Source organism: Gymnogyps californianus, chromosome Z (genome assembly GCF_018139145.2).
Source record: "Gymnogyps californianus isolate 813 chromosome Z, ASM1813914v2, whole genome shotgun sequence".
In the NCBI taxonomy this organism is placed as follows: Eukaryota; Metazoa; Chordata; class Aves; order Accipitriformes; family Cathartidae; genus Gymnogyps; species Gymnogyps californianus.
In genome coordinates, this window is record NC_059500.1 from 62,300,923 (window position 1) to 62,313,588 (window position 12,666).

Here is a 12,666-nt window from a genome sequence, read left to right on the forward strand (position 1 = left end):
AAAGTCTAATAAAACTCAAAAAAGTGTGTTGGTGATATCTGAATTAAATTGTTGAAAAGATTTCCAGAACTTGAGAGTTTCTCTTCAGTTTAAGTATGTATACTTTGATACTAAAGAGGGAGCAAGAATGCTGGACATAAAATTATACATATTTACCATGATGGTTAGTTATCTTATGACTGTGATGCTCTGGGAAAGACTGGAAAAAATAATTTAAGGAGGAAATGTATCCTTTACTTTTAACAATGATTATAAAATGGAGCCAGACGATACAAAAGGCCCCTAAAATCACAGCTTTTTAACAGATTTCAGTGGGACTCGCATTAGATCTGTGGCTAATTTGTAGATTAAATGTATAAGGAGAAATTATACCCCAAACAATGAAGTAGAAGTATTACTTTTAGTAAACCACATTATCACATAAAACTTGAGCATTTGACTTATTACATTGTCACTCATTTATTTATTTTCCTGAAGATATAAAATCACAATTCATCTAGTTTCTTCCCATACTAGGGTAAAATAAAAAAACTCCCAAGCCTTCTATATTTACATACAAGCATCATCTGAAACATGTGGCAGCATGGATAATTCAAGTTTAAATAAGACAGATTTTCATTGGATAATACTTTACTTCATTTTTCCTCACCACAGTTTCAAATAAAGAGTTGAAAAAGCTTAACTCCCTTTTTGAACAATGATACCGGAGTTCTTAAAAACATACATTAAGGCACATAAAAATAAGTAACCTGAGGTCTATACGCTATGTGCAATGCAAGGTCATGAATCACTCTCCACCTATTTACATTTTCCTCAATATATTTGCAATGAGACTAAAATCCAGCAGTATCTGGAAGTGTTGATTACATAAAATTACCATAAACTTATAAAGCACTGTTCTAGCTAAAACTCTCTTCAGTAATTATGAGCTATGCATAATAATAAAGAGAGGCACCAGTGACAGGATGAAGGGATAGATCAAAGAAAAATATCTAGACCCTGCGCAAACGTTGGGAAGTTATAGTTAGCACGGACCATGCCAGTTTATCTTTCTTCTCATATTAATGGCCTTAAAAGTTGCAAAGCATTACTATTTTGAAAGAGGGAATCCCATTTATCTTTTCATTATTGTTTTATGAGGTTTAAGCTCTAAGCTTTGATATAAGCTGCTGATTCAGCAATGGAATACGTAAGAGGGTAGAAACCTCCTGCAGGAATGAAGTGCGACAGGAGACTAGAAACTTTCTTAAATGAATTGCAGATTCCCTTTAGGTTGTTCTTGATTTTCCTCTTCTCATTTCAAATATTTGTTCCCACTTTTATTTCACCAGAGGTATCTGCTACTGCAGTTGTTCTAAATGTCACATGAATTGAGTGTGTGCACTGATGCTCCCACAGAGGGGAAGAAACTTCCAGTACAGGTGGGCAGGAATGGGCCCAGGTGATGTTTTGTTTTTAAGCCAGTTTTTCAAATCAAATGCTAGCTGTGCTTTCAAAGCCATGATTAACAATCCTGATTATTGTTTGAAACTTCTGCTACTAGTGATCTACCCAATGACCTGTATCAGTTTGAAATAAACAGCCATCAGAAGTGGCACGCCTCAATTTCTGCACCATCCACAAAAATTTATACCAAGCAATTTCAGCTGGGATTCAGAACGAATTTATAGCAAACATTCACAACAACTAGAGTTTGCTTGCTTTAACAGCTGTGAGAAACTGCATAGAAAGAAACAAGAATACAGTGAATACTGAAGTTAGTTGAAAAAGTGACAGTATAGAAGGTTCAAGTCTGAAATGCCTCGGGAATTATCGGCTAAATATGGGAATGAGAAGAGTGAAACAGACAGCTATTCTTACAAAAGAGGATTGAAAGGAGAAAAACAAAGGATTTTCATAATGCTTAGGAATCTAGAAAACACAGTAACCGTGGAAATAGTTACATCTAGATTATGAGATCTGAAACGAAAATGAAGCTTCGATGTTCATGTATGACAATTTATTCTGTGTAAACCTTCCGAGGAAACAAAGGCTGAAAAGGTGTTTAAGCTGAATGTTAAAGAACAGTTGAGGAACAAATTACAAGCAATTCCTTAGAGAAAAAAGGAAAGTGACATGCAAGGGAAGATATATTTCCCATGTAAATCAAAACCTGCATTGTCATGTCTTTATCGGTTCTGGCTCCTCCTTACCAAAGCACAGCCATTTCTCTTTATTCAAATGGCCACTGACTCTGCATTGCAAGTGACCCCAGAACAGTTCCCTCATTATGACTGTGTTCAGCAACACTATACTGGTGCATTGTACCATTTAGGAGGTGGTGTGGTTTAGGCCCAGCCAGCAACAAAGCACCACGGAGCCGCCCGCTCACTCCTCCCCCCCAGCAGGATGGGGAAGACAAAATACAACGAAAGGCTCCTAAGTCGAGACAAGGACAGGGAGGGATCACTCACCAATTATGGTCACAGGCAAAACAGACTCGGGGAGAAAGGAAATCAATTTAATTTGTTACCAATCAAATCAGAGTAGGATGATGAGAAATAGAACCGTATCTTAAAAACACACCTTCCCCCCACCCCACCCTTCTTCCCGGGCTCAGCTTTGCTCCTGATTCCTCTACCTCCTCCCTGCTAAGTGGTGCAGGGGGACGGGGAATGGGGGTTGTGGTCAGTTCATCACACGTTGTCTCTGCCGCTCCTTCCTCCTCAGGGGGAGGACTCCTCACACTCTTCCCCTGCTCCAGCGTGGGGTCCCTCCCACGGGGGTCAGCCCTCCATGAGCTTCTCCAACGCGAGTCCTTTCCACACACTGCAGTCCTCCACAAACTGCTCCAGCGTGGGCTCTCCCACACAGTCATGGCCTTCTCCGGGCCCAGCCACCTGCTCCAGCGTGGGGTCCTCCATGGGCTGCAGGGGAATCTCTGCTCCACCGTTAACCTCCATGGGCTGCAGGGGGACAGCCTGCCGTCTCACCACGGGCTGCAGGGGAATCTCTGCTCCGGCGCACCTCCTCCCTCGCCTTCTTCACTGACCTCGGTCTCTGCATGGTTGTTTCTCTCACATCCCACTCTTCTCTTCACTGTAGCTACTCTTCTTCTTCCTCCTCCTCCTCCATCTTCTTCTTCCTCCACCCTTTTTTAGCAGTCTTTTTCCCCTTCTTAAACATGCTATCCCAGAGACGCTACCACCGTTGCTGATGGGCTCGGCCTTGGCCAGAGGCGGGTTTGGGTTGTAGCCGGGGAAGCTTCCAGCAGCTTCTGACAGGAGCCACCCCTGTGGCCCCTCCCCTGCTACATAAACCCCACACAGGAGGGACGAATGATACAGGTCATGAACCAATGTGCCCTAATTTCATTTTGCCCGATATATCTGTATTGAGGATAGTCCATAGCAAATATAACAAGTTCCCAAGTACGTATCCAAACTATTAAAGTCAACCTGTAACTGAAAAATTAAGAGAATTTCTGCACGAAAGTTATTAAAACTTTAGCCAGCCAGATAGAAATAAAATTTGAGTATATTCAAAGAAAACTAAGAACATGAAAGGACTGTAGATTTAAATTCACTTTATGTTTTTTAAATCTGATTAACAAACCAAACATCTCTCTCTCCCTATTGATATATAGATATATTGATCCCTATCAATAAAGATATATACATATCTATCTATCTATATATGTCAAGAGATTATCCCAAAGTGCTAAGAATAAATATTACCATTCTACAACAAACACCTAGAATTTAATTTAAGCTCACAAGCTGGAAGAAAATTTAACCAAATTTAACAGAGTCTAGAGATGGCTTTAAGAGTAACTGAATTATAGAACTATCTAATACATTTCTAAGGACCATAGAAAATAATATTTCTGTGTTTTGTTTAAATCTGAAATTGCAAGAGACTAGGAATTTCTCTTAAGGCATTACTAATTGCAGAAGAATACGCAAGAGTTTTTGTGTCATTTTCTTTTTTTAAAAAAGGAACCATATATTGATTAGTATTTAAAAGAAAAGCCTTCTAACAAAAGAAAAGCATCCAGTGGCTTAAAAAAACCCCAAAATTAAAACAAACTATCAAAAGCCATCCAAACTCTTTTCCACTCCTACAAAAAGAAACAAAGTAAAAAAACTGTCCACAAGTATTCTTTTGGATACATATAGGTCATTTAAAGCAAATGTGCGACAGAGCTACACACATCTACTCATCACCCAATTTCACGTTTTGCAATTACTCAACACCAAGCAGTTCAGACTCTATTTTATTCCACAGCATTTGTACACTGCAGTTTTCTGTGTGAGGAACCAGTTTCCCTGAACTCTTACAAAAATAAGTTAAATTATGAAACATTCACAGATTAGGTTGGACAAAAATAGCACAATTGCATGGTACCTAATCCAGGTATCTTCATCTAAATCAATGCTCATTATTAAGAGCTCTTTACATTAGAAAAAGGTTCTACGCAAGCATATGGATCAACAGCTGTTCAGGTAAAACACATAATCCAATATAATTAAGATTGTTTTACATATGAGAAATTTGGCCTGTCATGACATTTCGGTAAGCTTTAGCTCCCTGCGTTTTTCAATAAACCCTTTTTATAGTGTCTTAGTATTATAATGTCCAGATTTTGTGAATAGATGATGTTTATTTTGGCAACATTTTCCAAGACTCAAAAGGAAAGCAGAAGCTTAAGTGTTGTGGCTGCAAAGTTTGTCAAAGCGTTTTCCTTTTTTGATTCAAGAAATGAATTTTCCAAGAACAATAGATGAACCAAATCCAAAGGCAAAGAATTTAGTCTGACACAAGTGAATCACATAATCAGTTCTATAATTGAATAACAGATCTAAAACTTACCATTTTTTTCCTTTTGTCTTGTTCTGTGGGAGGTTCCTCATCTTCTGTAACTTTGGGCTCTTCAAAATGAGACATCAACATGCAGCTAAGAATGGGAATAAGAATAGTTTTAACATACATTATCATTAAAAATTATTCTAAAGCACTTTTAAAAACACAGAACAGATATGAGGGAGTTTGATGAAAGTCAGGCAATCTGTTAGCAAGTCATCTTTTTCTGAGAGCAGTGAATCTAAAGAAGCCTGAATGCATGTTCTGTGTCACCTACACCCATGTAACAATCTCAGTTATCCTCCATATTTTAGCTCAAGTGTGGCTTAAAAATGTATTTCTGCATATAGAAAACAGACTATGTCGGTTTAAAAAAATTAATGTAGAAAAACCTACTGTTCCTAACTAGAATTTCCCAGTCTTTCCAAGGAAGTGCTATATAAGCACTCTGTATGCTATCAACATGAAAATCAAAGTGGCACATATGCAAAACTAGCAAAGATTTCTCACTGCATTCATGTTTTCCATGTGAGATCTTTAACAAGAGGACCTGAAAACTAATATGGTCACTGCTATGGGTTCTAGACACTAAAATCTGCAAGACACTGAACAACAGTGTTTTAGGTGGACAGAAATGAGTTAGCTTCTGCAGTCATTTATTTAAAGAGTTTCTTCTAGGCAGGTAAAGCTTTTAAACTTCTTATTTTTGTTTTGCTCCACCCTCAACTGGTAGGTACCAATATGCACAAGTAACAGTCGTATTTTAACTACTACTTTTGTCGTAAGTATAAAACAAAAAAAAAAAAAAAAAAAAGAAGCTTAAACGCCAGAGGTTTTTCTGTCTCTTGAAACAGTTTGAATGGACTTTATCAAGACACTGGTGACAGCTATCCTATGGCAAACATGCTTTCCATTCACATTACATTCTCTATGTTGAAAGAATACACAAATATTCCTCCACTTTACCAAATTTTTCCTAGAAAATCTGCTTTAAAAACCAAAGGATTTAAAAATCACGCAGGTGACAACAACTTGCCACTGTGTATTAGGTATGTTTTATGGCAGGAAGGACACATAATCCACATATTACAAAGCACCAAGACAGATGCACATTATTGCTCATTTTCAGCCCTGTACTACTGTGCATTTTTAATTGCTGCATTCCACTAGCAGGTGAAATGGTCCTGCAGCTAAGTTGAAAAACTTAAAGTTACTAAAATGAAAAAAAGTTGTGATTTTATCTGAAAATGTTCAGACTTACTCTGTTTATATATTCAGTTTTCTATTAACATGTGTTTAGAGCTGTATGAAACACTTGCTAAACAGCATGGCAGAAGGCTCAAATGCTAACACAGAAGCCATTTCCAATGAAAGGATTAGCTATTTCAAAATAATACAGCAAATCTCATGTCTCCTCTCATAAATGGCATGATTTCTCACAACTCAGTTTATTAAAGAAAAAGGAGACAAAAATATGTCAACTGCCAAAACATACAAAATTGAATTACCTTTTTCAGACCTTGATAAGTTTTAGGTACCACAAAGAGTAATTCAAAAAACTAGGAGAGGAGGGAATAAAAAAAGAGAAGATGATAAAATTGGGAAAAATGTGAATATTGCTGAGACAAGACTAGAGCAATGGAATGCTCCCCCTTCCAGAAAATCTGAGGCTTGTAAAGCTTTCTTGCAATTATCACTACAATGCAAAACATAAATGCTAGGAAACATGGCTGAGTGTAATCATTGTATTGTGCCCTTTGTATTGTAAGCCAGGGCACCGTGTAATCATTTTCATAACGTGATCAAAATTCCACCTAAAAACTGATGAGATCTTTATCTCTGCATTTGTATTCGGAAAGGCTCTTCAAAATCTCATTGCTCTAACTACAACAGTTTCTTCAAATTTCCAGTTTAAGTGTATTCATGGTCAGCTTACACTTAAGCCAACACTGTCACTGAATTTGTAGTTTTCCCTGTGCATGTTTACCCCCTCTGCATCCTTTAGTGGCTGCAGTTCTATATTGCTTCAGCCTTAATTTTTCTATGCTAAACATGCATGTTGTTTTAGTCTCTGCTCTACAGTAATTAGATATTATGATAATCAGTGGAGTATACAATTTTTTTTTCTGAACCATTTCAGGCTTAAATCATTCTGCTTCAACCTGGAGAGCCAGAATAGCGCACACGACTCCAGATGAGTGCTCTCACTTTATTTACTTTCAGATGATGTCGAAATGTATAGCACAAACGTCAGAATCTTTCAAACAGCCCATTCAGTATCTGTCAACAGAAATATATCTTTGGTTCAGTGTGCCTGTATTTTATAAAGCAGAAACAATGTCCAGAGTTTGGAAAAGTACAGTGACAAGTTCTACAAGCCTTCAAGCTTAAAATATGAAACGAGCTAGGACAAAGTTTTATTTATTTCTCTGTGAGAACTCTTTTCAACAAGTGCTGGCAAAGCAACATGTTTAGAAATAGAAGGGACTCTGTAACCTTGTCTCCAATAGTAAATAGAACACAGTGCCAAAGCACATACCCATACATTGGACTTACATCTTCTATACTGACAGTTAAGGGAAAAAAAAAAAAGGTACTTTTGCACACAATTCTTGGGCATAGTTCAGGCTCAGCATGAGTGTGGACCACTCTCAGCACATTCTTGTGTGCATACCACCTGTTTTAGGTGGAGGAAAACTTAATAGATTGCATGCAGGCTGTTCTGTGCTAGCTGGCTTCAGTGCCAGCAAACATCCCCTTAAGCAATTAATTAATTAGTTCAGACACAGTCTGTTCCATCACCAGGTAATTATCTGAAAGTTAGAGAATGTTTGATTCTTAGCATCCCGTAAATACTGTTATTAGAATATAGTGTCTGTAGGGATATCTTGCAGAGCACGTTTTTAATGTTTTACAACTCTCCGTCACTCTAAAACTATGTAATCATTACAGAGAAAAAAACAACATTAAAATCTCTGTCCTAAAATATCCTTACTATTCAGTGTTTTCTTACTCTTCCAGCTTTGATGGAATATCACCAGTAACCTGGGAGTCAGCAGGAGATGAATGAGTGTGGTGCTGGGTAGCAGAGTACCCCTGACACCACCTTCCTGACACAAATGAACTCTTGCTCCTGGCTCTGGAAACTGTCTTTTGAGGTATGCCCTATAGCAGCAGGTGTATTAAGTGAAATAACTGAAGGGGAAGTTTGAATCCCTGTCCTTGTGGGACAGGTTTTCAAATTCTCCAGGCCGTGAAGTATTGCACACTAGGTCCACTCAATGAGGCTGAGGCATTTAGGAAGAGATCTTGGTTAAACTCCAGATGTCACACTCAAAGAAACTCTGAGCTACCTATCAGAATACAAGCTTTTTGGATTGTAATTTTAGATTTAAGTCAAGTGAGTAAAAAGCAAATCTAAGCATATACCCTGGTTTTGGGCTGGGACAGAGTTAATTTTCTTTTTAGTAGCTGGTACAGTGCTGCGTTTTGGATTTAGTGTGAGAATAATGTTGATAACACTCTGATACTTTAGTTGTTGCTAAGTAGCACTTATCTTAAGCCAAGGACTTTTCAGTTTCCCATGCTCTGCCAGCAAGCAGGTGTGCAAGAAGCTGGGAGGGAGCATAGCCGGGGCAGCTGACCTGAACTAGCCAAAGGGGTATTCCATACCATGGAACGTCATGCCCAGTATATAAACAGGGGGGAGTTGGCAGTTGGCCAGGAGGGGTGGATCACTGCTGGGGCATTGGTCACCACGTGGTGAGCAGTTGCACTGTGCATCACTGTTTTTTTTCCTTGGGTTTTCTTTCTTTTATTTTTCCTTTTTTTTGTTATATTCCTTTTCATTACAATTATTATTATATTTTTTTATTATTATTATTATTGTTAGTATTACATTTTATTTTACTTTAGTTATTAAAACTGTTCTTATCTCAACCCATGAGTTTTACCTTTTCTTCCCAATCCACAACAGCATATGAACATTTTAAGACATCATTTAGTAGATAACTTAATGAACAATATAAAATTATATTGACTGTCATTTTAAGCCCTCCCCCATTACAATTATTTTTTCTTAACACCAAAAATTTCCTATCTTACTAAAACATTCACTCTTGTGAAAACAGAACTCTCATGAGCCTGTGTTAACTGCCTACAGATTTTTCCAATCAAAACACTACATATAAGACAGTACTACTGCTGTTAAACCCACAAAAAATAATTAGATTTTCCACTTACTCTTTGTATGTTCCTGTTTCAGGATCTTCAGTCATAACATCATGCAACCCTTCCACTGAAATGTTGATGATACCACAAAATTTATCTTGGATAACACTGGAAAAGAACAAAATTTGTCTTGGATAACACTGGAAAAGTACAGGAAAGTGACTTAGCTAAAGGAACTAAACAGGAAATTTGCTCAATAACTGTAAAGCACATTTACTAAGCAGTATTTTCATTGCTTACTGCTTAACTGAGCATGCTATCAAGAAGCTAGTTCAGTATTTTTTTAATTACACAAAGGCTTCAAAAATATGCAAGAAACATTATTCTTAAATAGAATAAAACCTCATATGCCACTGCTGAAAACCCAGAAATAATTGCAAATGGAATAAAAGAAAAAATACATTAGCACAGGACTCAAGAATTGAGTGGGGAGGGCATGCTCCTGCTAGCAGGGAGGTCAGAGTATTGGCTTCTATTCCTAACACATTTACACATTTTCTCCTATCACTATTCAATGCAAAATCTACACACAAACCCTTGAGCAAAGGGCAGCTTGTAGAGATGGTACACTCCTCTACTGTTTTCTCTGTCCAGCCTTACAAGTATTTCTTCACCCTCCTAGGCGGCTGAATGACTCCCCATAGAGGGTGAAAAACATCTGCACCCACTTCCCTGACTATAGAGTGAAAGGTGGGGTAGGATTTCTCTGCTCAAACACAGGCATCTCCTGCCATTTGAAACACTAGGCTATTTAAGACAACTGCAAAGGGCTGGTAGGTATCACTCAGGACTTAAGAGATAACCACCTTTCCCCAGCATGAGCTGAAGGACAGACTGGATACCCCCACAACGCCCAAAATGACACTGAACACTTATGTTTAGACACTTGCCCCTGCCTTGAGAACTGACGTGCCGGTCAGGTAAGGGCATAGAAACATGATCTCCCCATGATGGATAAAGTAGGTGCCACCAACTCCTACTTTATGGAAAGCAGCTGTGACTGCTGTTTCTGCTGAGTTTCCTGCTACTGTGGGTCTAATGCCAGAGATGCGCTATTGTGGGACTTCGGTGCATGGACTCCTACTCTGTGAACTACAAAAGGGTAAAGACATATTGCAAGTGAAGAGATGTTAATCTCGGGAAGACTGCAAAAGTTCCAGCTACAAGCAGCAAAGAAACAGAAATGGCCTAATTGGTGATGGTAAACTACAACTCTCTTCCTGGGACTGCCATTGATTGAAGCATTTTATTACTCCCTGTTTGGAATTTCAGGCTTAATTTTTCCCAAAATATGCTGCTGCTGTCTAGTAGGCAGAAGCAGACATGTTCCATATTTGTTTAAAGGTACTGAACACTAAGTTCATATATTGTAGTTTGATCCTTTATGTTTTAACGTAGACAAATCTATTTCTTAATATTATTTCATTTCCTTTTCTTATTTGGGATGAAAATGGAAAAACTGGATAAACTGTAGCTCCTTGTACATTAGTTACTGCATTCGAAAAACTTCGTCAGACATACAACAAAATTTTATGTATATGACAAACAGACTTTGTATAGCAATGGATGCTTTGGAAAAAATGCATCTCAAGTTAGAATACTAAGCACATAAAATATTTCTTTTAAATTTGTTTTGATAAGATTATGATTCGAGTCATGATCCTTTTGTTTCCAAAGGATTATTTTTGTTCCCTTTTTTATTCAGCTACTGTCGAATGCCAGGATCTGAACTGTATTTTGTATAACGAATCTTGAAACTCCTCAATTCCACAAAATGAAAATTTACACAATTTTCATTCAGTCTGGCTTATTTTTATCATTTTCAAGTATATGTTTTAAAATATACTTTCTCCCTTGCCAAAAAGCTTCCCCATCTCATTCAAAACAGCAGAGTATTGCATGTTGCGAGACTGAATCTCTGTGAGGTTCTGCAGACAGCAAGTAAAACAGCCTACTGACCACACAGCATGTCTGAGAAAGTGAGCGCTGCCTGCTCAGCAGCCTGCAGAGCGAGCCCTCGGAGACAGAGCAGGTTTCTTCACTCAGGTCAGAGGTTCCTACCTAGCACACCTCCCATTAAAGCTCTTTTGCCTCATACTTTTTTTTGAAACACATCTCTAGGAAAATGCCATTAATGTGGTTAATATTTTCCAACATGACAGCTGTTTCCTTTCTTGGCAGATTCATGTGAACAGAGGACAAGGGGCATTCAACTGAGAACAAATGCAAACACTTTGCACCCTGGAGAAGTAAACTATGCCCTGTACGTACGCACTATTTAATTAATAATACAGGTTGCTATCCATTACCTGGTAGTTATATTTCTTCCTTCCAAGCTGCATGAAGAATCCCTAACCACCACAGAAATTTTATATTGGGAGGGAAGAGAAAGGTGTTTGACCCAATGAAGGCATAGCCTTTTCATCAGCTGCAGGGCTAATTATGGTCAACCTATTCAGGGAGGTTACTTTAATTAACCAACATGTAAATAAATAATGTAGGTATAGTGCTCAGTAACTTTATGGGTTTTTTCCAAGCTTGCAGACCGGTAGGAGGAGCACACAGGGAGGCCCATTTCATTACTCATGTTTCCAAGGATCTGTAATACTTCCAGAAGAAATTGAAGATAGTGGTTGAAGACCCAAAATACTGTTCTTGATAGTTAGCTCCAAAGCACATAGTGAAATCATTAATTTCTCTACTTGGAGAGGATATTTTTACTTTATAGCATAAATGAGGAATAATATTTTACTTCTTTCTTCAGTGAAAGATAGAAAATTCATGGTAATTTTTCTTTTTTTGAGGAAAGCAAAGCTAAAGAATGTAGAAGACCTTTCAAAATGGAGTAACTGTTGCCTGCAGCTTTCAGTAAAGATAATACCTTCTCTTTTCTCCCCCTTCTTCTTTTTCCCTTTAAATGACATAAAGGGACATAAAGTTTCTTCCTACCAAAGACTCACTGAAATGTTTACCAAGTATGGAATCATTGAACAATGCAACTATTTTTAGGATACAAGACACATGCTGGTGAAAAATAAAGACAGCATAGGCTTTGGAAAAAAGAAACCTCAATCAAAGTTCAACGGCAATATAAAATGCATCAGGCCTTATTTTCATAGGAGAGCGCCATGCAAATCAACGTAATACCGCTTCAAAGAGACTAAAATTAGCCTGCTTGTTTCAAAAAATACATTAGAAAGTCATATGAGTAGACTCAGAAAAGACGGACACTGTATTTAGATGAACTTTCAAAACGGAACAGTTAATACTGTCCATACTAAAGTCTTAACTCGAGAAGGCACCATGTAAGCAGTTCCCCTCTTGAATGTATATAATCCAAATCAGCGATGGAACAAACAACAGCATCACGTTATAACTGGTTTTATAATTACCCAGTTTCCCTAAGTTATCAGGACAAAACCTCATTTGGTATGCAGCAAAAATTATCAAAAGACAGGCCCAGAATTAGAGGATTATAACTTCTATAAATTTGTTAAGATCTAAAACACTCCAGAACCCAGTTTCAAAGATGCAATTAACACATATTAACATTTATTATTACAGAAAGGATCTTTCATGCTGTCTGTAAATAAA

At 37.7% G+C, this 12,666-nt stretch overlaps 1 protein-coding gene across 2 annotated transcripts in view; it reads right to left on the minus strand.

The window, feature by feature from the left end:
* The window catches only part of IPO11 (importin 11), a 105,136-nt gene that overhangs the window by 5,291 nt on the left and 87,179 nt on the right, over positions 1-12,666 (minus strand). For both annotated transcript variants that reach the window (XM_050913475.1, XM_050913474.1), the window contains exons 30-31: positions 9,085-9,180; positions 4,852-4,936 (exon numbers count right to left, since the gene is read on the minus strand). In XM_050913475.1, coding sequence (XP_050769432.1) covers positions 4,852-4,936; positions 9,085-9,180 — 181 coding nt within the window. The remainder of the gene's footprint in view (positions 1-4,851; positions 4,937-9,084; positions 9,181-12,666) is intronic.